This window comes from Gallinula chloropus, assembly GCF_964237585.1.
Source record: "Gallinula chloropus genome assembly, chromosome: 6".
Taxonomy (NCBI): domain Eukaryota; kingdom Metazoa; phylum Chordata; class Aves; order Gruiformes; family Rallidae; genus Gallinula; species Gallinula chloropus.
In genome coordinates, this window is record NC_140091.1 from 10,656,430 (window position 1) to 10,682,593 (window position 26,164).

At 57.3% G+C, this 26,164-nt stretch overlaps 3 protein-coding genes across 4 annotated transcripts in view; all 3 read left to right on the plus strand.

The window, feature by feature from the left end:
* The first annotated feature begins 110 nt into the window (after positions 1-110).
* HECTD3 (HECT domain E3 ubiquitin protein ligase 3) lies at positions 111-10,185 on the plus strand. Its single transcript, XM_084266414.1, has 21 exons — positions 111-462; positions 579-739; positions 1,173-1,265; positions 1,528-1,663; positions 2,095-2,210; positions 2,473-2,586; positions 2,989-3,071; positions 3,451-3,616; positions 4,016-4,097; positions 5,019-5,201; positions 5,887-5,939; positions 6,244-6,308; positions 6,713-6,816; positions 7,123-7,242; positions 7,585-7,674; positions 8,040-8,246; positions 8,628-8,757; positions 9,088-9,162; positions 9,389-9,470; positions 9,601-9,672; positions 9,934-10,185. The coding sequence occupies exons 1-21, from the start codon at positions 133-135 to the stop codon at positions 10,016-10,018; spliced, it is 2,547 nt and encodes an 848-aa protein (XP_084122540.1). The 5' UTR covers positions 111-132; the 3' UTR covers positions 10,019-10,185.
* A 5,091-nt stretch (positions 10,186-15,276) lies between these two features.
* LOC311193210 (E3 ubiquitin-protein ligase HECTD3-like) lies at positions 15,277-23,679 on the plus strand (the record flags this gene model as incomplete). Its single annotated transcript, XM_084265951.1, has 21 exons — positions 15,277-15,618; positions 15,697-15,857; positions 16,397-16,489; positions 16,907-17,042; positions 17,402-17,517; positions 17,787-17,900; positions 18,965-19,047; positions 19,271-19,436; positions 19,753-19,834; positions 20,081-20,263; positions 20,362-20,411; positions 20,514-20,578; positions 20,846-20,949; positions 21,219-21,338; positions 21,452-21,541; positions 21,635-21,841; positions 22,084-22,213; positions 22,681-22,752; positions 22,986-23,067; positions 23,139-23,210; positions 23,522-23,679. The coding sequence occupies 21 exons, from the start codon at positions 15,277-15,279 to the stop codon at positions 23,604-23,606; spliced, it is 2,553 nt and encodes an 850-aa protein (XP_084122077.1). The 3' UTR covers positions 23,607-23,679.
* Positions 23,680-24,781: 1,102 nt separating this feature from the next.
* EIF2B3 (eukaryotic translation initiation factor 2B subunit gamma) overlaps positions 24,782-26,164 on the plus strand; it is a gene marked incomplete at its 3' end in the record, with an annotated part of 98,443 nt that continues 97,060 nt past the window's right edge. For both annotated transcript variants that reach the window (XM_084265927.1, XM_084265928.1), the window contains exons 1-2: positions 24,782-24,796; positions 25,024-25,173. In XM_084265927.1, coding sequence (XP_084122053.1) covers positions 25,026-25,173 — 148 coding nt within the window. In that variant the 5' untranslated portion in view covers positions 24,782-24,796; positions 25,024-25,025. The remainder of the gene's footprint in view (positions 24,797-25,023; positions 25,174-26,164) is intronic.

Genomic DNA, 26,164 nt, shown 5'->3' on the forward strand with positions numbered 1-26,164 from the left:
GCCCTGCGTCCGCCCCATCGGGCGCCGCCATCTTGCCCTGCCGGCGGGCGGGGCTTGCCGTAAAGCCGCCAGCCGCGACCCCGCTAGTGCGGGATTTGGTTGCCGCCCGTCGCCCGCTGTTCCCGGTGCGCGATGCGTGCGGGCGGAGAGGCGCCGCACCAGGTGCTGGGCCGGCTGCGGTTCCTGCTGGAGTGCAGCGAGTGCTTCCGCCGCGCCCGGGCGCTGCCCGACGCGCTCTGCTACGTGCCGCGGGAGGTGCAGTACAAGATCTGCAAGGACCCCGCCGCCGCCGCCGCTGCCGCCGCCGCCCGCAGCCTGCTCAGCGTCTGGGACAGCCCGGGGCCGGCGCGGGGCGGCAAGCGGGCGGCGCGGACCACCATCGAGGTGCGGAAGGGCGGCTGCCTCCGCGCCACCGGCGAGGAGTACTGCAACGGCGCCGGGCTCTGGGTCAAGCTCAGCAAGGTAACGGCGAGGCAGGGAGCGGGGGGGGGGGGGTGGTGGTGCCGGGAGGCCGCCGCGGCCTGCGCCTGGCATCGGGGGCCTGTCCGCCCGCTGACGGAGCCGCCCGCGCCCCGCAGGAGCAGCTGGAGGAGTACCGGAGCGGCTGCGAGCTGGAGGAGGGCTGGGTGCTGGTGTGCAAGCACTCCGACGGCGGCGACCGGCTGGTGCCGGTGGAGTCCACGGAACGGATCCAGCGGCAGCAGCAGCTCTTCGGCGTGGACTACAAACCCGTCATCAGGTGCGGGGCCGCCGCTCGCTCCCGGGCTTCCCCACGGAGAGCCGGGAGGTTCTCGTCGTGTGTGTCCCCTCCCCCCCCCACCTCCGTCCCCGTTCACCCAGGCCCGGCTGCGAGAGGGCCTCGGGGTGCTGCCCCGCAGCCCAGGGCTGAGGAGCTCTGGCCCACTCGGCCGCTTCCTCCTTGGGTGTGAGGTAGCAGGGATGCCGGATGTGGGGCTGGCCGGGTTTGGCTTCCTCACTCTGCTTGTCACCTGCATAGTGGGCTGGAAGAAGTAGGGATGGTTGGAAAAGAAAGGGTGTGGGTTAGGCTGGAGGTGATGCAGGGTGGAGTGTGGTGGGGCTTTAAATTCAGATCTTCCCCCTTCCAGCTACTCTTCAACCACTAGTTCCTCCTTTCTCCTGGGATTTTCTTACTCTTCTCTGGGTTGTTTCAGATGGGAGCAAGTGGTGGATCTGACATATTCCCTGCGCCTTGGAGCAAAGCCTAAGCCCATGGAGCCAGATGAGGCTGCAGTAGAGAAGCTTCGGTATGAGCTGTTTCCCAGCTTCTGCTGTGGCTGGGTGCAAGCCACTGTCTCTCCCATCCCCCTCCTGCAGACTGAGGGGAGAACATGGGGGGAGACAGGCAGCAGGGAGCAACTCTGCTTGGCACTGGCTTGTCCTAGATAAGCTTGTACAAAGCATAAAACAGGGCAAGGCTATGACAAGCAGCTTGTGGATTTGCCTTCCCAGACTCCTTAGTCTGGCTGCCCCAGGTCTCCAGACCGGTTAAACCATTTTCCCTGGCAGGTTTGTGCCCCCAACATGGACTTATGAATGTGATGAAGACCTGGTGCATTTCTTGTATGATCACATTGGGAAGGAGGATGAGAACTTGGGCAGCGTCAAGCAATATGTGGACAGCATCGATGTCTCGTCCTACACGGTGGGTTAAAGGGACAAGGCTGTATCAGCCCCACTGTGCTATGGGGGCAGGGAGCGTGGATGGTGCTTGGTATGCTGCGCTGGGCTGTGTTTGGGGGTGTTGTAGAGAGACCTGGGGAGTAGTGTGCAGCATATTGTGTAATGTGGCCCCTGGAGGGGCAGTGCTTTGAGAAGGAAATGCTAATATTAGCTGCTAAGCTGATTTTAGGGAAGGCTTGATGTTCTATGGGTGTGTGTGACCCCAGAGCAGCTTGGAGGATCACCCCCAGTGTCCTGTCTACTCCATACTCCCTGTGTCTGCCTTCAGCCCAGCAAAGGGAACAAGCTGGTTTGACGCCCTCTGGCTCTAAGATTTATGATGAGAGTAACCACTAAGGGGAAGTTAATCCTACCCCCATCTGATCTTCCTTTTTTTTCACTGCCCTCTTATAGGAGGACTTCAATGTGTCATGCTTGACTGACAGCCACGCCGACACTTACTGGGAGAGTGATGGGTCCCAGGGCCAGCACTGGGTGCGGCTCAACATGAAGAAAGGCACCATTGTCAAGTGAGACACCTCTCCCCCCGCGGGATGGCTCACAGCTGAGGCGAGCCCTGCAGCCCCCTCTCTGCATGAGGCCATCGTGGCCCAAACTTGCCCTGTGCTCCCTGTCCCTCACCCCCTGGCTTTGGGTGAGAAGGGGTCTTAGCATTGCTACAGGTACCTGGGGATGCCAGCTGCATGCTCTCGTGTTACAGGCAGTGAGGGGGAGCAGCAGTGGGTGTTCAGATGCAGTTACCTTCTCCTCATTTCATGCTTCCCTTTTCAGGAAGCTCCTGCTGACAGTGGATACCACTGATGAGAACTTCATGCCCAAGCGGGTCGCTGTGTATGGGGGTGAAGGGGACAACCTGAAGAAACTGAATGACGTTGGCATTGATGAGTGAGTGGCTGGAGAGGGGAGCGTGGCCTTTGTAGGAGTAGGCACCCCAACTCTGAGCAGTCATGCCAGCACTAGCCTGCCTTAAAAGACATGGGGCCTTGGAACAAGCATTTCCCATCTCTGAGCTGTGGGTTCACTCTGCCTACAGCAGCAGACAGACCAATTGTCAGGACTCTCCTGGTCCCAACTGTGGGATCCGGTTGGGATCGTGTTGCCTGGGCCTGAGATGCAGGCAGGTTCAGGCATTCAACAAAGGCCTCATTGTAGGCAGCTGGTCTGGGTTCATGCCACAGGCTCCCATTTCAAAATGAGTCAGACTCTTCCCTGACAAGCGGCCGAGTGGGTTTTGGCAGGACGGGTGAGGGTTCAGCTCTGCAGCCCTCATCTGTGCTGTGTTTACAGGAGCTACATCGGGGACGTGTGCGTGCTTGAGGACATGACCACACACCTGCCCGTCATCGAGATCCGGATTGTGGAGTGCAGAGGTAGGGCTGGGAGCCGTGGCCGCATCCACAGCGCGGTGAGATACCACACATTGAGAGCTTGTTCCTGTGCCTTGTACTTCTTGGCTCTGCAGGCTCTTTCAGCTGAGATGCAGAAGAACCATGGGAAACTCTGGGGGAGACCTGGGGGTTTACAAGCTCTCAGCTCTCATTCTATCTTTCTATAGCTTCTTTTTTTTTTTCTTTTTAATTATTTTTTCCCTTCTGTAGATGCCCAACTTCTTCACAAAAGTATTTCAGGCTCTCAGTGCCCAGCCCCAGAGCTGGTGGAGCTGGTCACACTGATAGTGCCTTTACTTCCCACACTGGAAGGTTTGCCCTCTCAAGGTCTTAGTGTATCATCCGTGGTCTTCTTTTGCAGATGATGGGATTGATGTTCGTCTCCGAGGCATCAAAATCAAATCCTCACGACAGAGGGACTTGGGGCTCAGTGCTGACATGTTCCAGCTGCCCAATTTAGTGCGTTATCCTCGTCTGGAGGGGACAGACCCTGACCTGCTGTACCGACGGGCTGTGCTCATTCAAAGGTACAGTGTGTACAGACAAATGGGGTGGTGCCATCTCCAGCTGTAAAGCTGTCTGACTCCCCTGGGACAAGTGTCCTGGACCTTGGAGAAAACAGAGTAATTTGGGAAGAAAATGGCCTCCCTGGAGTAGCTCCCCTGCACTTCCAGGGGAGTTTTGCAGCCCAAGTTCATAGTATCTTGTGTGTTGTGAGGGCAGCATATCTGTGCAGAGTCGCTTGCAAGGGGTGCAAGGTCCCAGCAGTGCCCAGGGAATGGGAGTTTAGTACCAAAGACTGATGTAGAGGACTATGCTGGGTTGGGTTTGGATCAGTTACTTGCTTTTGTTTGAGGGTGTTTGGTCTAGAATAGGCCTGTGCCCTGTCCCTCCTGTGTCAGAACACCTTTTCTTTGGGATTTTAGGTTCATCAAGCTCCTTGACAGTGTCCTGCATCACTTGGTGCCAGCCTGGGACCACACTGTTGGCACGTTCAGCAAACTCAAGGTGAGTGATTCCCTCTGTGTCTGGTGGAGCTTCGGTCTGGCAGGGTGACTGCGCTGGGGCTGGGGCAGTCAGTGGTTGTTGTGGCCTTTAAAGCAGCTCAAAGGAAATGCTTGGCTGAGCTCAGTCCATTAAAGCCCTGAAAGTAATACTGTTTAGAGGCTAGTTTCCTGCTAAAATGCTGATGTGGAAACATGTAGCTGTGGGGTAACAAAGAGAATCAAACCAGAGTGCTTCACCCTCAAAAGGACTTGGACCATAGCAGCACTGGGCATGCAAGCTGGACACACATCCCTTCCAAGATCTCAGCCCAGGACACTCTGTTCCTGCGCTTCCTGCCAGCAGCTTTGAGCTGGCTGTGTCCAGACAGCAAGGCTTTTACCAGGAACTTTTTTCTGGCTTCAATAAGCTTTAGATTTCCATTTTTCTCATGAGGCTGAGTTTGTCCTTCCAGCTGTCTGTGTTCCTTACATCCTCTCCCACAGTACCCGTGCCTGACCTTGCTGGGGTAGCCCTGTTCTGTGAGTTTCCAGGCCCGGTGTCAGAAAGCACCGTAATTCCTGTGCCAGCTCCACATTGGGCCCAAAGCATCTGAGGGCTCTTGGTTATTTAGAGGAGCTTGCTGTGATTACAAATAGTAGGAGGGTTAGTCAGACTGATGTTCTGGTGAGAGTGAGTCCAAGCAACATGGGAGGGTGAACAGCAGATGACAGCTGATGGAGAGAGGACTGGGCTTCATGTTCCCTTAAGCCAGGAAGCAAAACCTTTCAGAGGCAGAGGTGGAGCAAATTTTGTCACTGCCTGTGTGTGGAAAACAGTGGCCATGGGAAGAGGAGAGACCTGGCAGTGTAGTGGCTTCAGTAGGAAGTAGGTGACATGTTTTGGACACTGGGCACTTCTGACATTCTGGACATATCTTGACAGCATATCAAGCAGTTCCTGCTGCTGTCCAAGAGGCGCACAGCTCTCATTACCCAGTGTCTGAAGGACTCAGAGACCAGCAAGCCCAATTTCATGCCGCGGCTCTATATTAACCGACGCCTGGCTATGGAGCACCGAGACAACCCTGCCCTGGACCCCAGCTGCAAGAATGCTGTCTTCACCCAGGTACTGTCCCTCCTGGAACAGTCCCCACTGCTCTGAGAGTAGTGGAGCATCCCAAAACCAAAATGAGCCACACAGAGGTGGGTGGGTGGAAGGAACAGCTTTGGAGCTGGAGATCACCTGGAGTCCTCAAGGCCTCTTCACATGACTCACAGGCTCTACAATTACATGTGCTGATGATCCCATATCCAGGAATAACATCTAGGAGGGATTTGGGATGTCTTAAATTGAAGTGACTGCTCTATCCTGGATGCTCTCTGTGGCATGTTGCTAATGCAGAGCATAACAATCTCATTACACCAAAAGGGCAGCAAAAAATTCTTGTGTGGCAACAGTACTACAGCTTCATGCAGCCCAGTATCGTGACTTCCAGCAGTGCAGATCTTCCCATTGTCATTCCCCCCTACCTGCAAAAAGGCACATTGCACTATGTGTGCACCAACAGCCCAGAGTGCTGTGAGGTTTAATACATGTTCCATGCCCCACCAAGGCCAGAAAGCTCCATACGTTGTTTGGCACTGTGTGTTTCCCATCCAAAACCAAAGGGCTTCTGCACCATTTAGCAGTCAGTGTTGGTCCATATTTAAAGGTTAGGGGCAAACCTGATTTTTTCCAATTTCTGGTTCTTACCTGACACTGCTTTCCCTGGAGAGGGGTTATCAGCTTAGATCTTCTCTGCTTGTTGCAGGTGTATGAAGGCCTAAAACCCTCTGACAAGTTTGAAAAGCCTCTAGATTATAGGTAAGCAGTGTCTGGGGGAGGGAGGGGATCATGTGGTGCTGGAAGCTATGTCTTCTGTCACAGCAGAGTGTTTGGAAGCCTGTGAGTGTCCTCTACTCTGGAGAGGGTTTCTTAGGTCAGGAGCCAGCTCAGCCATGGCATAATGGCCTGTTTCCCAAGACATCACCTCCCTTCTGAGGGTGCAGCTGTCTCTGAGACAGGCTGGTCTCCCCCTGAGTCCCCTTGTGTCCCCACTATGCCTGCTGCCTCTCCAGCATCTCCTTGGCTTTGAGCAGCAGCTCAGACAATGCCTGGTTCTCTGCAGGTGGCCATTGCGTTATGACCAGTGGTGGGAATGCAAATTCATCTCAGAGGGCATCATTGACCAAGGTAGGGGCTGTGTGGGGCAAGGGCTCTTCTGGAGCAGCCAGGGGTTGATGGGGTGACTCTTGTTGTGTGGGCTCTTGTTTGTTCCCAGTGTTACTGCTGTTACATGGAGGATAGAGGGAAGGCAGGGTGCCTTGTCCTGCCACCCCTCCCATGTCCCAGACAAGGAGTGCTGCTAGCTGGGCTGGGGACCAGACCCCCATTAGTCACTAACAGCAGCTTTGATAGTGCTAATGCTCCCTCTGGCTGTCCTCCATAGGCCAGGCAGGGATGTTCTGTCTCCTGGCTTATTTTCTCCAGCGCCACAAGGCTCTGACAGGAACCTTCCTCATCTTTGCTCTGTAATTCTGAGGGTCAGCACACAGGTAGTTCACATCACTAAAGATTTCCTTCTTTTGGGGTTGCAGGTGGTGGTTTTCGGGACAGCCTGGCAGACATGTCGGAGGAGCTGTGCCCCAGTTCAGCAGACACCCCCGTGCCTCTGCCCTTCTTTGTGCGCACGTCCAACCAGGTGCTGTGGGTCAGGGTATTTGAGACAGATCTTCCTGTGCCTGGCAATGCAGTGCTGTCCCTGGCCCCCTGCATTCCAGGGATATGCCTGTTTTGGCTTCTCCAAAGCTTTTTCTCATGAGGGGTTGGGTAGGTTGTGGCACCTCGGTTTAGGATATGCTGACAAGTGCCTGGGTACTTGTCTCTTACTAGAAATATTGCCGGGGGGACAGGGGGTGTTTAACCCACCTCTGTTGTGAGAAGTGCCCAGAGGCACTTGATGCTGTGCTGAGGTCATGATTTGGAGTTTTGCTTCTCACTTCTGCAGGGTAACAGCACTGGAGAAGCCAGGGACATGTACGTCCCCAACCCCTCCTGTAAAGACTTCCCAAAGTACGAGTGGATCGGGCAGATCATGGGAGCAGCTCTGCGGGGCAAGGAGTTCCTGGTAAGCTTTCAACCCCAGCACTGTGTGGGGGTTTGCCACAAAGGGAGTTGCTAGCCCCCTTCTGCAGTTCATCTGACAGGAGCATGGAGGGATCTGTGACCACACTGGGACAAAAAAGTGTTTGGCAGGGTTTGGGGCTGAGAGGTTAGGAGAGCTCATGGCCTGAGTTCTGGGAGATGCTGCTGGGAGCTTGTGAGAAGGTGTCTGGACTCTACTCGGTGATGATGAGCTCTACATGTGGACAGGGGGAGCAAGAAAACTCCTCTATGCACTTTTGAGCCCTATCTCCATCTTGGTATAAGCCTTTCACACAGATTCAGCAAAATCCCTGTTTTCTTTCAGGTTCTGGCTCTTCCTGGCTTCGTCTGGAAACAATTGACCGGGGAGGAGGTCAGCTGGAGCAAAGACTTCCCTGCTGTGGACTCTGTGCTGGTGAGAGGGACTGGGAGGCTGTGTCTGTCCTATTCCTTGAGGCACTCAGCAAGGTGGTGATTTGTCTCCTTGTCCTCATGTTGTGCTCACTTTCTCCTGTGATGTGTCAAAGAAACACACACAAAATGGGTACTCATAGCATTTACTGCATTCTGTAGCTACTGTAGAGATGGTCCTGAGCTGACTGGTGCTTCAAGCACACAGTGCCCCAGGGTCTGCTAAACAGCTCTAGGGCACCATATCCCGTGCCATGCTGCAGTCGTGGTCGTGCCAGCCCTGTCTGGGAAGGGAGGAGATGGGGGGCTTGGGCACACCACTGCCCACTGGGCATCTCATTAACAAGCACTTATGTGGGGCCTTGGCAGGTGAAGCTCCTGGAGGTGATGGAAGTCATGGATAAAGACACCTTCGAGTTCAAATTTGGGAATGAGCTGACCTACTCAACAGTGCTGAGTGACCAGCGCATGGTGGAGCTGATCCCCAATGGCAGCAGCACCGTGGTGCGCTACGAGGACCGCAAGGAGTTCATCCGCCTGGTGCAGAAGGCTCGGCTGGAGGAGAGCAAGGAGCAGGTAATGCTGCACCCTAACATCAGCTATCACTGAGGTCCCAGAAACATACACACGCCCTCCCAATGCATTTTGGTTAGCTTCCCTGTGCCCATTTGCACAATAGTAGGCAGCTTTTCCTGGGGAGGTCTTTGAGCCCATGGAGTTGTTGAGGAGCGAAGTGGCTTGCGGCAGCATGGGAGTCATGGGGTTTTGTTCTCAGCTCTAACACAAGCTTACTAAATGAACTGGGATGTGTCTTTGGGGGATCTTGTTCCCTTCTTCAGGTTCCTTGGAACATTTGCTGGACAGTCACATAGCTTGCATCCTGTCGAGTCTCAAGGCTCAACCATGAGCCAGGGAAATGGCAAATCATGCTGCTGACCTGCCCTGTCTCCTTTTCAGATCATGGCCATGCAGGCTGGGCTTCTGAAGGTGGTGCCCCAAGCTGTTCTAGATCTACTCACCTGGCAGGAGCTGGAAAAAAAGGTCTGTGGAGACCCTGAAGTCACAGTTGATGCCCTGAAGAAGCTCAGTAAGTGAAGGGCTCTGCTGAAAACTCTTCCCCTAAAATCAAGACTCTTTTTTCCACGCTGGGACAAGGAGAGATGTGGAAGGCCAATGTTAGCCTTTATTTCAGAGAATGTGAGCTTGTGTACTGTGTGCCTTTAGCTTTCTGGGAGGGGCCTGACTGAATGTGTCCCTCCTACCTTGGGTCTACTTGCTCACACCCTGCAGGCACCCAGAGGTCTCTTCCTGGGCTGACAGGGGACCCCTGGGTGAGCAGGGGAGGCCCTGCGCTTACTTTATCTGTGAGGAGCTTGGATCTTCATAATAAATTCCTCTTCTATATCCTTTCTTCCAGCCCGGTTTGAGGACTTTGAGCCCTTGGACACCCGTGTTCAATACTTCTGGGAAGCTCTCAGCAACTTCACAAATGGTGATTTCCTCTGTTCCTGAATATCTTGTGCTGTGACAGCCCCTACGTGCTGGGGACTGGGAGGGTGAAACCACGTCATTGCTGCCTAGGGAACAGCTGGAAGCCAGGGAGAGCGAGGGGCTGGGCTAAAGGAACTGCTTGTTAGCACTGGGGGTACCTGGAAGTGATTGTACTCCCATCTCACATTCCTCTCAGGTGTGCTGATGTCTTTGCTTTTCCTTCACAGAGGATCGCAGCCGCTTCCTCAGATTTGTGACTGGCAGGAGCCGCCTTCCAGCACGGATCTACATCTATCCAGACAAGATGGGGTGAGTCCATTCTTCCGTAGGCTGCAAGGCTGATGGATCCCACGCCAAAGGGATGTGTGGGCTGGTCTCCCCTGCCTCTCTGGCCTGCTTCATTGCTATGTCCTGACCAGTTTATTACCTTCTCCCCAAGCTCTGAGACAACAGATGCTTTGCCAGAGTCATCCACCTGCTCCAGCACCCTCTTCTTGCCCAACTATGCCACGTAAGTTTCGGTGCTTCCCTACCTCAGGGGGACTGTGTGGGCTCTTTTCTTAGCCTCAGTGCTGGCCCATAGGGCCCCACTGCTTTGCCACACTTACATCCCCCTGCCCATACCTTGTGCCCGCTGGGATTCTCTCCGAGAGGCTGGTGAACCATAGCCTCCATCTCAGAAACCATCTGGTCCTCTGGGCTGGCCAGTGCAGCAATGGCAACTCCTTGTCTGTCTCTTTCCTTCCTGCTTTCCCTGTCCTGCCACCCCCAGAGCCAAGGTGTGCGAAGAGAAGCTGCGCTATGCTGCCTACAACTGCGTGGCCATCGACACAGATATGAGTCCGTGGGAGGAGTGATGTTGCAGCCTGGCCGAGCAGCATGGACAATCGTTTGACAAAAGTCTGCTGTGGGAAGAGCTGCCCTGTTCCCCTAGGATGTGTATATATATATATTAAACATATAGGTGTGAAGCCCAGTGCCTCTTTGGACATGGAGGTTTGAGGCTTCAGCAGCTTGGACTGTACATGCGGTTGCAATAATGAAATGCTGACCCAGCCCTTGTGCATCAGAAAGGTCTAGTAGGCTTTTGTGTTGAGTTTCTTCTCCACGTGTCCCTCTTACAGCTCCACAACTCTCGCTCCTCCCAGGCTGTGCTCTGCTCCAGACACAAGTGGGGTAGGACCACAGAGCTGCACGGCAGGTTGCAGCACAGGAGAGAGGACCGTGAGCTGTGCTGAGACCACGGAGATGCTCAGAGATGCTCGGTGTGCCCTAGCCTGAGTATCCTGGCCACGTTCCCTTGCCTGGTCCTGCTCTCACCTGAGGTCTGGTGGCAGGTGCTGCAGGGGTGCCCCTGGCCACCAGGTGTCACGACAGACCTGCACAGCAGGACTGCGTGCGCTGTCGGGAGAGGGCTCCCGCGCCGCACAAGAATCCCTGTGACCACCCGCGGTTCCCTGTACCCCTCGCACAGCAGCGACTTCGGGGGAGCTGCTTCCATACAGGAGGTGGGAACTGGAGAAGGAGGAAGAGAGACGGGAAGGCTACGGGGTGTCCTAATTGCAGCCTACCAATACTTAAAGGGGTCCTCCAGGAAAGTGGGAGGGGGAGCAGAGACTGGAGTGATGGGACAAGGGGCAATGGCTTCAAGATGAAAGAGGGTAGGTTTAGGTTAGATGTTAGGAAGAAATTCTTTACTGTGAGGGTGGGGATGCCCTGGCACAGGTTGCCCAGAGAGGTTGTGGAAGCCCCATCCCTGCAGGCCAGGTTAGATGGGGCTTTGGGCAACCTGGTCTAGTGAGGGTGTCCCTGCCCATGCCAGGGGGGTGGGACTAGATCTTTGAGTTCCCTTCCAACCCAAAGCATTCTGATTCCCTCTGCTTCCCTCCTGCTCTGTAACCTTTAGTTCTGCACTCAGCCTGCTGGTAGCCTTGCAGCTGTTCTCCCAGGCTCTTTGGTTTTCCTCTAAAAGCCAGAATTAGAGCACGGAGATGCGCAGGCAGGGCCAAGCCCCTCTCCCAGGCAGGAGGGCTTAGAGTGGTAGCAGGCATGGCAGCCCTGCCAGGGGCAGGGGGAGGTATGTGGAGGTTTTCAGTGGAGGGGGAAAGCCTTTGCCCCAGGGGAGTGGAGAGACTGTGGGTGCCAGGGGTTGGAACTCCTTCAGCAGATGGGCATGCAGTGTGTGAGCAAGGAACAGGCAATGAAAGCTTTACAACTTCAAGACCACTGGAAATGTTGCTTAATCTTTCCAGCCCTGGGCAGAGTTAGTCATTGCCTAGCACTGTGAGCTGCCCAATGTCGGTCAGCTTTTCTATCCCTAGCTCCATCTTCAGCCTGTGTGGTCTGTTGGCCCACCACTGCTAAGAGCCCCCGAGTCACTGGGGCCTCACTGGAGTGGGGCTAATGCTGGGAGTTAAGGTTCACTCTGTCTTAATGCTTCATGCCTTTTTCTCCTCTGTTGAAGGAGTCTGTCATCCAGACATCACTTCCAGTTGTAAGCCAAGTCCTTCCCTTCTCCAGTTTCCTTTGAAGCTGCTGTATTCCCAGACCTGCTGAGGGACTTGTGTTAAAGGGATTTAGGGCCAGGAGAGCACATGAGCTGTCGTTGCCCACACCACAGTAGCAGGAGTACAGGGTGAGCAGAGAAGCTGTTCCTGGCAGCCCTTGCCTGCAGCAGAGCCCTCCACATTCAGATGGGTGTGTGTGAGGTCCCATCTGTTGGAGGACTTTTGTAAATCCTAGAGTTACCTTAGAATTATGCTCTGGGGCTGATTTTCAACAACCAGCACAGACAGGAGCCCAGCCAGTGTGATACCTCTCCATCCCTCCTTCCTAGGGTGTGTCTCTTAAATGGGCCTGAGCAAGCTGGTGAAGACTGATCTGCTGGCTTGGCCTTGCTCAAGAGCGTTAATGAAGGAGTCTTCAGCATTGAGCTGGGATTTGAAATGAGCCAACTGTCATGGTTTAGCGGATGTGGTGATGAGCTTATGTCACCTGTGGGAATGGGCTGGCTGAGAGCTGCTTGGGGTGACCAGCTGTGGGGGAATGGGCACCTCTGGCTGAGACATTTCCAACAGGTGACCTCTGGTTCCCCTGGACTTGGTGGAAGCAACAGCAGCTGGTGGAAGGTAACTGAAGTAATTACGGAGGCACCCAGAGCAGCCCTGGTTTCTCACTGAGGGATGAGATGCTTGGACAGCTCTATTCCCTCTTGTCACCCCTGTACACATCCAGGCCCTCTGTGATGAGGGAAGAACTGCCATGCAGGATGATGCTGAAAGCAGAGTCTGGCTGAAGCAGTGGGATCCTTCCCTGGAAGCATCATGGTATCTCCATCCTTAAGGATGCTCAGGACTTGTCTTACAGCCCAGCGCAACCTGGTCTAACTTCCACTCTTGCCCTGCTGACTTCAGGTTAGGGAGAACCTAGACCAGAGCACTTGATGACTGTGGTGACTCTAGCTTTCCCCATGTGTCTGCTTTTTCTCCCAGCAAAGTCTATTAGCCCCTGAGCTCTCACACCTTTGGGTTTATCTTCTGTCACTGTGAAAAAGAGTGCTGCCCCAGGGCTTGCTGGAGCTCTAGGGCAAGGATCTAGCTGGTGACAGGGATCTCTATTTAAAAAATACTTGTAGTAACAGGACCCTGTCCTTAGCAGGAAGGCTGCAATTGGAAGCTTGTGTAGGATGTTCTGGGTCTGACCCCTACAAGCATATTGAGAAAAACACTGGCTTACCATATATATCCTAGTTTTAGTGTGCTCTTTATGTGGTGGCCACATGCATGTGGGAGAATGGCAGAAGCTGCTGCTGTGGTGGTGTACCAGGATGTAGAGACCTGTGACTGCCCTTCCAGTTGCAGGAATCGCCCATCACTGCAGCAAGGTCTCAGCTGAGATCATTTAGTGCATGGTCAGAGGGTCTGGAGTAACATGGCTGCTGAGCAAGGATGTCAAGATAATCCACAGATGATGCTATGGAGTTTGCTGTGCAAAGGTGAGTTGGGAAGGGAAGGAGCTGCTACCCTGCCTGCATCTCCTCTGCATGGTGCTCTGTCTCATCTGGTGTTTTAAAGTCAATTGTAAACTGAATTTCTGCTGTCGTGGCCCAGTGAAGTGTGGAAAAGGTCAGCCTGGCTCAGGTCTGGAAAGCTCAGGGGCCCAAAGTCGCTGTCACGTTCCTTCTCTGATCACAAAAGGTGCAGGTACCAGCTGTCTCCTCCTGTGCTTGACAAGACACAAGTGCCCTTGTCCCAGACTCTTGCTGCATGTGGCTACCGGGGCTGAGGGAGCCCTCCTGAGCACTGGGAACCAGAGGCTGTGCATTCCCAGCCCCTCACCCAGTCTCAAGTTGGTCAAGATTGGTTCTCCAACCAACCTCTTCCACCTGAGGAAGGTGCTGGTGCCCCTGTACTGCTGAGGAGATGAGGCACCTACATGTGCCAGAGCTGCAGCTTTGTGGGGTGGGTCAGGATGAGCTGGAGAAGGCAGACACCATGATGGGTCCTTGTCCCCCTTTGCTCACTCCTGACTTCAGCTTGAGTTGTCATGGAATGGCTTCAGGTCATAGTAACACATGTGTAGCCTAGCTGTTGTAATTCCACTACTACCCTGGAGTATGACAAGCTATAAATAACTTGACAGGATCTGGCTGTCCCTACCTCACAGAGGATCTAAAATAAAATGAGCAAGCTTACAGGTCCCAGCCTTCCTGATGGTTTGTCTAGTCTGGCTGGGGGTTCTTGTATCCTCCTGTTGGGTTAAGCAGTGATGTAGACTGGTCTAGTGAGAGGCAACTGGGGCCGAAGCAGAAATGGGCCTTATCACACCTTTTGCCCATAAAGCAGTGTCGTGGAGGTGGCTCTCTGTGTTAACTGGCTCAACCCTCTGCAGCAGCTCTGCAACCACTTGTACAGGGTGATGTGGCTGAGGAGGGAGGGCATGAGCCCTCCAGGCTGCAGTGGCCACAGTTAGGAGCAAGGCAGAAGTCTGTGTTTCTCTCATACTGTGGTTCTGTGCCCTTTGCTCCTGCTGAGGCCGGTGCCACTCGCTGCGCTGAGGCACCGTCACGCCTGTTCAGCAGATAACGCTGCAGGGTGACAGCTGTTGGACCTCTCTTTGCACTGTGCCTTTGCAGGCAGGGATGGAGGTGGACTCTGACCTGACAGGAGAGCGGGCAAGCACCAGAGAGGTGCAGGGACCTTTGAGCTCTACCAGCCTGGCTGGTTCCTGATCCCTAAGGGCAGCGCTTTGTGCCTGGCCCAGAGAAATTCAGGTAGCGTAGGGTGGAGCTGAGCTGTGCTCTGCCCCCACCTCGCCATGGTATGTGACAGGCAGACATGACATAAGGTGACACGCTGCCAGCGTTCTTGGGTGGATGGGTGCTGCTGGGCGTCACGGCATCGCTCCTGCTGCCACCATGCCACTGATGGCTGAGATAAAGCTGATCCTGTGCAGAATGCCTGTCATCCCCCCCTATGGGTGCCTGGAGCCTCCTAATCTGCCGCGAGCCTCCTCATCTGCCGCAAGCCTGCCTGGGGCAGGGGGAGATCCTCTGGCAAGCCAGGAGCCATGTCCTGGAGCAGGATGCCTGCTCCCCTCTTTTGCCCACCCAGGCCAGGGATGTCGCCCTGGGCCCAGACATCGCCAGGACCCGCGCTCCAGTTGTAGGGGTGTAGGAGGCGACAGGGCTGTGTGAAGCCAGGAGGAAGCGGAGCCCTAAGCTGCAGGGTGAGGGGATGCCGGTGACCCGGGTCAGCTCCTGCGAGGCACCAGGACGGGCCTTTCGCACTCGCATCCCGGCGAAGGGAGGGTGACGGCGGCTCCGCTCCCTGCTGGGGACCGGGGGGACTGGAGCCCGGGAGAGGGTGGGGCGTGCCGAGAGGCGCGGGCGGAGCGGCGCCTGCCCGGGAAGGAGGTGGCAGCCCAGGAGCCAGGGCTGTCCGCGGCGGGGCGGCCCCAGAGGGCCGGGCCGGGCCGGGCCGGGCGCACCCGGAGGCCGGCGAGGCGGCAGCGCCGGAGGGGAACCGGCACCGCGGGCGCACTAGGGCGGGCACCGCTGGGGTCACAGCACCGGCACAGCCCGGAGCGCGGCTGGAGCCGCGGTACCCGGTACGCGATGTGCTCGGGCGGGGAGACGCCGCACCGGGTGCTGGGCCGGCTGCGGTTCCTGCTGGAGTGCAGCGAGTGCTTCCGCCGCGCCCGGGCGCTGCCCGACGCGCTCTGCTACGTGCCGCGGGAGGTGCAGTACAAGATCTGCAAGGACCCCGCCGCCGCCGCCGTTGCCGTCGCCGCTGCCGCCGCCGCCCGCAGCCTGCTCAGCGTCTGGGACAGCCCGTGGCCGGCGCGGGGCAGCAAGCGGGCGGCGCGGACCACCATCGAGGTGCGGAAGGGCGGCTGCCTCCGCGCCACCGGCGAGGAGTACTGCAACGGCGCCGGGCTCTGGGTCAAGCTCAGCAAGGTAACAGCGGGATGACCCCGCCGCCCGGGCGGGAGCGACGGGTCCCGGCGGCCCTGACAAGCCGGGATGTGCTTTCAGGAGCAGCTGGACGAGTACGCGAGCGGCCATGGCCTGGCCGAGGGCTGGCTCCTGGCGCAGAGGTTTGGAGAGGGAGGAGATAAGCTGGTCCCGGTTGACTCCGTGGAGAAGATCCGGTGGCAGCAGCAAGCACTCGGGGTTGATTATAAACCCGCGGCCAGGTATGGTCCCAGCCTGCCGCACCCCGGCTGTGGTCGCTGGAGGAGTGTGTGGCTGGTACCCGCAGAGGATGTGTGACCCAACCATCCCAAATCCTGTGGGCACGTCCAGCACAGCCCCCCTGACTCCCTCCAGGCTCATCCCCGCCGAGCTGCCTGCGGGCAGGAAGGTGCCTGCCGTTGGCTGGTCCTGCCTGCATGTGGCAGCAGCTGTGTGGGATAAAGGTGATGTCGGGGCGGGGGGGGGGCACAGGGGTTGGGCTGAGCGATGTTGCTGAGGTAGCACAGTGGTGAGACAGCTCATATTTGATTTTCGTGACAGAAGGTCATGGGCAGGGCTGGATTCCTCCTCTCTGCCCCAGCCTGCACCCAAGCTCAGGGACACTCTTATCCTTCCTGCTGCTGTTCCTGCAGCCCCTGGGTGTCACCCCTTGTCCCCCACTGTGGCTGCCTCTGCTTCAGGCTAAGGCAGTAATGCTTGGGCACGCTGAGCACTGACACATCTTTTCCCTTGTGTGATTCTTCCACCCGTGCTGCTCCAGCTGGGAACAAGTTGTGGACATGACCTACTCCGTGCACCTGGGAGGGAAGCCCAGAATCACAGAGCAGGACAAGGCTGCAGTGCAGAAGTTTCGGTATGAGTGCATCTCCTAGAGTGGTACTGCAGCACTCCTAGGGGTGGCCAGTTGCGCCCTGGACATGTCAGTAGGGCCAGGACTGGTTTCAGGGTCAGTAAACAGGAAGATGGGTGCCATGATATGCCTTTTACATTGATAGTGTTCAGTGCTGCTCAAGCAAGCTTTTGCTGTGCAGATCATCAGAGCAACCATGTAGTGCTATTCCCACTGGGCTGGGGTGGCCATAAACACCTGGTGTGCTGGTGGTGAGACACAGTTGTGCCATCTGCCTCTGGCAGGGACAGCCGCCTGGTGCCATCCCAGGGGCTGTGAGATGCTGTGGCCAAGCCAAGCTGGGGCACCTGCACGGTGCTGGTGGGCAGGTTTTGGGCACAACTTGGTCTCCCTGTCCCATTAAGACAAGTCTCCCTGCAGGTCCCTGCCCCCAGGCTGGAACTATGATCACGATACGGAGCTGGCACGCTTCCTGTATGATCACAGAGAGAAAGAGCTGCTGCGTAAGGACTGCATCAAGGAGCACGTCAGCAGCGTGGAGGTCTCCTCAGAGGCGGTGAGTATTGGGTTTCCTCCATGGCCTAAAATCAGTGTAAGACACGTGAGTATTGCTGCAGCTGCAAGGAGGAGGAACAACCAGGGGTGGTTTTCTCTTCCATGAGGACTAGGAGATGGTGGCAGGGTTTGGGGGCTCTAGCAAAGCTGCTGGAAACTGTGCATCTGGAGCAAAACTCCAATTATCTGTGAGGCACTGCGAGGGGTTCCATGGCCATGCCCAGCTCACTCTGCAGCCTGGTGAACAGAGGGGCTGGCCCAGTCCTGACCTCCTCTGGCCCCAAGGGAGCCGTCCAAGGGGTGGCCATGGTGTGCCCAAGGATGCTCAGCTCCCTCCCTCTACTCACCACACTCTTGTAGGACAACTGTGGCATGGCCCATCTGACCGACAACCTGACGTACACCTTCTGGGAGAGCTCCGGGCCCCGGGGGCAGCACTGGGTGCGGCTCAACATGAAGAAAGGCGCAGTTGTCAAGTGAGACCTCTGGGTGTCCCCTCCCTGCCTGCAGCTCTGCTAGGGATGGGCAAGGTGCAGGGCAAAGCACAGTCTTCCTCCTGAACGCAGTTTTCCCTGGGCTGCAGCTGGGGGCTTGGAGTTGAGGTGGGGGGAAACTGCCACCAGATGCCCCCCAGGAGGACATACACAGCCTTGTCCCCAGCCCCATGACATCTTCAGGGGCATCTTTGTGCCCAGGTGGATGGGGAGGGGAGGACAGCACTGCCCCATGTTCTTCTCATCCCCAGGAAGCTGTGGCTGACGCTGGATGGGCAAGTCAGCTCGTTTATACCCAGGCGAGTGGCTGTGTATGGGGGGGCACCGAACTGCCTGCAGCACCTGAGAACCGTTCTAATTAATGAGTGAGTAACAAGTGAGGAGAAGCCTGGGACTGGCTTGGGCCAAACTCTGGAGCTGTCTCTGCATCCCAAGCAGATGCTAGGGAAAGGAATGGGGTTGGTTCCGAGTGACCTGGCATGGCTCTGTGGATCTGGGCTTCCTGGGTGCAGGCTACATCTGTCCCCACAAGTGCGGTGGTCCCCTGCCTCCATGTGCCAGCCTTTATCTCCATGTTGGCTGCTCGTCCCTGCTGTGGCAGCTGGGTTGCAGTGTGCTTCTTCCTGCCTGGTGACTTTGGGGATCCTTCTGCCTCCTCCTCCTTCTCACCTCTGAGGACATGTACCACTACTGTCACCTTCCTGAGCATCTCTGCCATGCTGTAGCTGGAAGGTCCAGGAGTGCCTCTCCTCTCTCTCTTTGCCTTGGCTCTGCAACACCCTTCTTGAGACAGGCCGGAGTTTACACTGGGATGCAAAGATCTTCTCCTTCCCCAGAACTTGCCTGGTTTTTTTTTTTCGGCTGAGCAGTGAAATTTATCTTTGAAGAAGCACCCATGAGATCACTGAGGGCTCCTTCCTGCTGGCAGGACCCAACACTTTGTTGCATCCGGGCAGTCACAGTGGTTTTTCCCCACACACCCTTACGTCTTTGATGGGATCTTGCCAAAGGCTTTGGAAATACAAATGAATCACCAAGTTGCTCATCTCCACAAATCCCTGTTTCCTTCAAAACACATCACCCTTGTGTGACCTGCTCAGCTCAGCTTGAAGGATGGTTGTGTCATGGCACGATGTGCTGGGAACCCTGGAGAACAGCAGTTTGCTCTTGGTCATCTTGCCTTTCTGTTCTGCTTTGAATTTATGCCCTTTTCTGACTCTTTGGATGTGGCTTCCACCTTCTCCAGGACACCTCTGTGCCTCTGACAGTCTCTCCTCTCTGCTTGGTCCCCTCCTGCCGCAGCCTGGGTGAGGCGGGTGGGCTTTCGCCATGGGTGGCAGCACATCCTTGGCTGGGGAGCCAGATTGGCCTGTGCCACGATGGTGCCTATACCTCACAGCTTTGCCATTTCCCTCCATGCTGTGTGCAGGAACAGCTTCCAGGACGTCTGCATCCTCCGTGACATGAAGACATACCTGCCAGTGCTGGAGATTCGCATCCTGGAGTGCCGGGGTGAGCCTGCGCTGCCTGCCTGGGGCTGCCAGCCCAGACCTCTGCCAGCTCTAAGCCTGTGCCTGTGGCTCTTCCTGCCACACTGGCTGCTTTTCGGGGGTCTGCTGGGGGGAAATCTGGGGAATGGGCTTCATTTGGGATTGTCACATATACTGGGGCTCCTTGCCCCCAGCATCTGAGCCGTGCTGGCCATGCATGCCGGATCACTGTCCTTTCTCGGCAGACAATGGGCACGAAACCCGCCTGCGAGGGATTAAGATGCACTCCTTCTGGGAGTGGGACCTGATCCTCAACACTGACATGTTCCAGCCAGCCCGGCTGGTGCGCTACCCGCTCCTGGAAGGGGTGGACAGTGATGTGCTGTACCGACGGGCTGTGCTCATTCAGAGGTAGGGGACCTGCAGCACATGGAGTCCTCACAGGGCAACCCCAGGTTGGGGTCAGCACTGGCCCCACAGCGATTCAGAGCAGTACTGTGGGCTGGGCTGTCCTCGTTTGCAGCTTTTTCTTGTGAGGGGGACAAAACAAAGTGCTTGCTTGCAGGATTGGGTGGTCCCCTTGGTGTGCTGGTGTCCCTCCACTGGCTGGAGGGGACCCATATGTGGGGAGCGCAGCACCCAGGCTCAGTGTGTGCCTGGGGCTATCTGCAGTTACCGGGCTCCGTGGCACCCCTCTATCCTCACACTGCTCCTTGCTACTCTCCAGGTTTGTCCATCTCCTGGACACTGTCCTGTGCTACCTGATCCCCCTCCGTGAGGACAGCATGGGCACCTTCAGTGCACTCAGGGTGAGTGCTCGCGGGCTCCCCTGGGATGGTGCTGATAAGAGCATCTCATCACAGGCTCTGCTGTCTTCCCTGGGGGCTGTGGCATGTCCTCCTTGATCCAATGGGGACAGACCAACTCAGAAAGCTGCCACGCCAGGCATCGCTGGAGGGGTGGAGAAGCTGTGACACGGGCGGGCTGTGCTTGGAGAGGGGAAGGAGGGCATGCGGCAGCAGGACCAGGCCCCTAACCATCCCTTTTCCTGCTAGAGTATGAAGCCATTCCTGCTGCTGTCCAAGCAGAGCACAGCCCTCATCACCCACTGTCTCCAGTCCTCGGAGACTACCCCTCCTCAGATCCAGCCAAAGCTGGTCCTCAACCGGCACCTGGCCTGGGAGCACCGTGCCAACCCAGCGCTGGACCCCAGCTGCAGGAACACCGTCTTCACCCAGGTACGGCCGTGCCGTGGCCCACACCAGGTACCTGCCAGTTCAGCAGCGCTCGCCCTTCCCTGCGTCTCATCCCCTTCCTGCTCTGCTCTCCTCTCCAGCTGTATGAAGGCCTCAGATCTTCCAAGAACAATCAGAAGCTGGACTACAGGTAGGTCTTCGCATCACATTTGTGGGGTGCCGCCTCCCCAAAGAGGGGTGCTGCTGGCTCCCTTGAAGGAGGGAGGTGCATGGGGCTGCTGCTTCCTTCCAGGTGGCCCCTGACGTACAGTCAGTGGTGGGAGTGCGACTTCATCACCGAGGGCATCAACGACAATGGTGAGAGCTCTCCCTTCCTGCCAGGGGCTCTCCCCTGGGTTTTGTCCTGCTGGGGTGTGGCTCAGTAGGTTGTCTGCTGCAGTGGGGTGCCCACATAGTCCCAATTGTTCTGCGTGAGCCAGCCCCGCTCTGCATACACAGGGTGGTCCCTACATCTCTCCTGTGCCCCCAGCACTGCCCCTGCCCCTGGGAGAGGGGGTGGCTTGGCCGGATCCTGTAGCTGGCTTTGGTGTGTTGGGCACTAACCAGCCTCTGTCCCTGTTGCAGGTGGTGGGTTTCGGGACAGCCTGTCGGATGTGTCGGAGGAGCTGTGCCCAAGCTCAGGAGATGTCCCTGTGCCCCTGCCCTTCTTCGTGCGCACCTCCAACCAGGTTTGACACCCTGCTGTCTGCCTGTCCTGGCCCTGGGGGAGTGTCCAACAGAGCGTGGAAGCATGCCCCTTGGTTGCAGTGTTTTGGGGTGTTAGTCCTGTCTTAACCCTTGCAGGGCCATTAACAGAGCGGATGGCTGTGGTGGAGATCTTGAGGGGTGTAAAGGCTGGAGAGGCAGTCAGAGGGGTGATGGAGAGGGAGGCTATTGAGAGGGACTCTAATGGGCTGGTCACATCTGTGTGGGTAGGTTATAAGCATTTCTCCTGCAGGGTAACAGCAGCAGTGACACCAGGGACATGTATGTTCCCAACCCCTCCTGCCAGGACTTCCCCAAGTACGAGTGGATCGGGCAGCTGATGGGTGCAGCCCTGAGGAGCAAGGAGTTACTGGTGAGCATGGCAGAGGCTCCCCAGCCAGTGAGGGGGCTTGGCAGAGACCACTGTGTGTCAGGCAGAGGGGAGGGAGGGACATGGGGACAACGTGCATCTGCTCTCTCTGGCAGACCCTGGCTCTGCCGGCACTAGTGTGGAAGCAGCTGGCAGGGGAGGAGGTCAGCTGGAGCAGAGACTTTGCTGCTGTGGACTCAGAGCTGGTGAGTCATGCTGGGGGGCTGGCAAGGCTGTGCCACGTGCTGCCATGGCTGCTCTGGCTTGGCCGTGATGGCTTTCACCCATTGGGGTTGCAGGTGAAGCTGCTGGAGGTGCTGGAGGAGGTGGACAGGGAAGCCTTTGAGTTCATGTTCGGCAGAGAGCTGACCTACTCAACAGTGCTGAGTGACCAGCGCATGGTGGAGCTGATCCCCAATGGCAGCAGCACCGTGGTGCGCTACGAGGACCGCAAGGAGTTCATCCGCCTGGTGCAGAAGGCTCGGCTGGAGGAGAGCAAGGAGCAGGTAATTCCACCACCCAGAGCCACTGTGCCCCACAGCTGGACCTGTGGGGTTGGTGGCTGCAAAAATGTTTCCCCGGAATCAGTTCCATCTGTGTCGTGCCTCTGTGCATCCCTTGCCCTGAGTATCTGTGAGCTCCAGGGACCCCCTTTAGGGTCCCATGGTCCCTGCCCCGGTGCCCTGGACAGTTGCCCTGGGCTCAGTCCCATTGCAGTGACGTGGGACCCCTCCCGTGCCCCCTCCAGATCGCAGCCATGCGTGCTGGGCTGCTCAGCGTGGTGCCTCAGCCTGTGCTGGACCTGATCACCTGGCAGCAGCTGGAGAAGAAGGTCTGTGGGGACCCCGAGATCACAGTGGACGAACTGCGGAAGTTCAGTAAGTGCCAGGACCAGCCCAAAGCTGCTTCCAGCCCCTGGTGAGGTCAGGGCCCTCCTTGCCAATGCTTGCCTTGCACACACATCCTGCTCTGTGCTGATTCCCTGGCTGTGGTGTGCCTGGGAGCCTGGGGGAGGACAAGCTGGAAGGACCCTGGATACGGATGCTTCAGGTTTAGCTGCAAACCTTGCCAGTTCCCACTCTGGTCCCTCTGCTCTTTGGCCACTGTGGGCAGAGGGAGGTTTACAGCCACCCAGCAAACCAGGACACCCATTTCTCCATCTGCCTTTGTGCAGGGTGCCAGTCCCTCTTGGGGTGCGGGGGGCTCGTAGGGGCTCACTGAGAGCAGAGGGTCCCCTCCTCTCGTACCTTTGCTCTAGCCCTCAGAAAGGAAGGATGGATATGTCCCATGTTAATTCTCTTTGCTGGGAGTTTCTAACAAAGCCTTTGTGCTTTCCTCCTCACAGTGACGTTTGAGGACTTTCCCTCTGATAACTGTATAGAGATCTTCCTGGAGGCGCTCAGCAACTTCACCAGTGGTGAGCAACCCCAAGCCTTTCCCTGCTCTTAATGTGCAGTGGCATGGGCCAGGGATTGGGATACCTGCTGCCCTGGAGTCAGCTGGGATGATCCTGCCTGGCCCTTGCAGGGGTGCTGTGAGATTCTCTTAGCCTTGCCCCGTGCTCCTGGGGTGCCTCTACAAGGGCAGACCCTGCTGTGACAGGGTCTGTCACAGGATGGTCCTGTCCTTGAGCCCTTTCCTTCCCCTTAGCCGATCTCAGCCACTTCCTCAAGTTTGTCACTGGCCGGAGTCGCCTCCCGGTTCATATCACTGTCTACTCAGAGCTGTCAAAGTGAGTCTGTCCTGCCTGGGCTGGGGTCCCTGTGTGGTGCCAGGGTCTGACTCACTCTCCTTTCTCCCAAGCATAAGAGATTTGGACCTGATGCCACAGGCCTCCACATGCTCCTGCACCTTCTACTTGCCCAGATATTCCTCGTGAGTTGCACTGGGGACAGGGATGCTCCCCTCTCCCTGGGGCCAGAATTGGGGTTCCCTCCTAGGGTCCCCAGGTCCCATCAGTGTGGGTGTGGGGAGGGAAGCACAGGTGCCTGTGGTGACTTTGGGGGGACATTGGTGTGGGTGGGGAAGGGAAGCACGAGTGCCTGTCGTGGCTTTGGGGGGACATCAGTGTGGGTGGGGGAGGGAAGCACGGGTGCCTGTTGTGACTTTGGGGGGACATCGGTGTGGGTGGGGGAGGGAAGCACGGGTGCCTGTCGTGGCTGTGACCCAGTGTTCCCCCCTCCCAGGGCCAAGGCCTGTGAGGAGCTGCTGCGGTACGCCGTGTACAACTGCGTGTCCATCGACACTGACAGGAACCCCTGGGACCAGTGAGGTGCCCTGTGCCATGGGAGCTGCCCACCCCATGGATACTGGATTCAATAAAGCTGCAGGGCCCAACCCCAGCCCAGGCCCTGTTTGTGTCTGTGCTTCTCTGGGGCTGGCGTCTGTGTCACCAGTGCTGCAGCTGCGGGGGAGTCCAGCATGGCGCTGGGTGCTGCGCTGGCATGGGGTGCATGTGGGGGCTGTGGGCTCCTGTCCCCTCCCTGGATATGGTGTGCGTGGGGAGCATGGCTCAAACATGCCTTCCTCCCCCCATGTATACCTACAGACCCTGCCATGCATCCTGCAGACTGTCCCCATGCAGACCGTCCCCCGGCCCATGCTGACCGTCCCCCCATACAGACCGTCCCCCTATGCAGTGAGATCTCCCCTATACAGCTTGATCCCCCCATACAGCCTGATCCCCCCCATACAGACCAGTATGCTGACTGTCCCCCCATACAGACCTACCCCCTATACAGACCGCTCCCCTGCACACCGCCCCCATACACACCGCCTCCCATGCAGATTGACCCCCCCCATGCAGATTGACCCCCCCATGCAGCCCCCCAATACAGGCAACCCCTCCATGCTGACCTACCCCCCATGCAGACCCACCCCCCATACAGACTGCCTCCCATGCACACCGCCTCCCATGCAGATTGACCCCCCCATACAGACTGCCACCCATGCAGCCCCCCCCATACAGGCGACCCCTCCATGCAGACCCACCCCCCATACAGACCCACCCCCCATACAGACCGCCCCCCCCGCATGCCGCCCCCCATACACACCGCCTCCCATGCAGATTGACCCCCCCATGCAGATTGACCCCCCCATACAGACTGCCACCCATGCAGCCCCCCCCCATACAGACCCACCCCCCATGCAGACCGCCCTCCCCCCACGCCCCCCCCCCCGGGCCTGCAGCTCCACCTCCCCCCGCGTGGGGGCGCTGTGTCGCCGGCTCCCTGCTGCAGCTGGGTAGGATCCATGGCTCGGCGCTCCGCAGCCAGCCATCTTTCCCTCGGTGGTGGTCTCGCTGCCCCAGCCGGGAGCCGCCGATCGAGCCTATCGGCGCTCTACCGTCGCTGCCCGCGATCGACTCGTTCGGCTCTGCGTCCGCATGCGCACTGCGCGCCGGCGCCGCCATTCCCGTCCTGTCAGTGAGGCGCTGGGAGCCGGTGGCCGCGGGAGCGGAGGTACAGGCGCGGCGCGGGGGCGCGGGGGGGAGGCTCGGTGCCTCCCCGCGGGCTCCAAGGGGCGCGGGGGAGGTGGGAGGGCTGGTATGTGCCTCCGAGAGGAGCTGTCGGCTATGGTTGGGTGCGGCTGAGCCGAACCGGCCTTGGCCCGGCCCGGCCCGGCCCGGCCCGGCCCGGCCCGGTTCCGCCGCGGTGGGCTGAGCCGTGCCCCTGTGCTCCCTCCGCAGCAATGGAGTTCCAGGCTGTGGTGATGGCGGCGGGAGGCGGCTCGCGTATGACGGACCTGACCTCCAGCATCCCGAAGCCGGTGCTGCCGGTGGGCAACCGGCCCCTGCTCTGGTACCCGCTGAACCTGCTGGAGCGCGCAGGCTTCGAAGGTGAGGTGCGACGCTGGCGCGGGGCGCGGGTGCAGACGACGTGCTTACTGCGGCCTCTGCGGGCTGCCCGCCGCCGCCTCTGCCGCTCCTGTGTGTCACACACCCCCCGTGCCGTGTTCTGCTGCCCTGTGCTAGCTGCCCTTTTGAGCAGGCTGCCTGCTTTAGCAGGTGGTCTTTTCCCTACACTGGCGTTGTCATTGACCCGTGTCACACCCTTTGCTCTAGACGGTGCCTCCTGTGTGTGCACCCCTTTCCCCCGTCCTCCTCTTGCCAAGGCTCTTACCAAAGTTGGGAAAAATGATAAGAGATAGTGTGTTTTCTGGTGCTGTTACTGAGAAGTCTCTTGTTTCTCTCTCAGAATCCTCAATGAGTGGTGTTTGAAGCATGCCAGCTCTCTTGGGATATCTCTGGGTTTGTTGTTTCGGTCTGGCCTGACGTTCAGGGTTACTTGCTCTAAGGCATTCAGTCCTTGTTGCAGTGTGGGGCTAAGTGCTAGGTTTTGGACAGAACAGGGCAGGGGGAGGTGGCAGACTTGTAATGCTCACCTGTGGGCCTTGTTTCACGGGAGGACTAAAACAGTATTTAGTATATGATGAGATTCCATAGTAGTTTTGGGGTTTAGGTTTTTGTTTATCATTAGTGGTGAACCAAATCTTTCTGTTGCTTATGAAGCTGCTTCCTGACACCTTTCATGGCTCTGTTTTTTCAAGTTTGTGTCTGTCCTTTGCCTTTCTACCTCTCTGTTTTTGTTTCTTCTGCATGACTGTGCAATTAATCTCTCCAGATAATGTGGCTTTTGTCCTGACTGCTGCTTTTCTCTGGGAAGTTGTCAAGATCAGCTCGTGGTTATCCACATTAGCCTCTTATGTAAGACTTTGCGTTTATTTTGTTTCCCTAAGAAGTCTTTAACAACTTTTTTTCCCTTGGATTTGCATATTGGTTTTTTGCCTGTTGTTTGTTGAAGGCTGCTTTCTGAATGTCCACTTTTTTT

Coding starts and splice junctions, on each gene's coding strand:
- HECTD3 (XM_084266414.1), top strand. CDS start 133: ATGCGTGCGGGCGGAGAGGCGCCGCACCAGGTGCTGGGCCGGCTGCGG. Junction 1,266..1,527: donor GCTGCAGTAGAGAAGCTTCG/GTATGAGCTGTT, acceptor TTTCCCTGGCAG/GTTTGTGCCCCCAACATGGA. Junction 1,664..2,094: donor TCGATGTCTCGTCCTACACG/GTGGGTTAAAGG, acceptor GCCCTCTTATAG/GAGGACTTCAATGTGTCATG.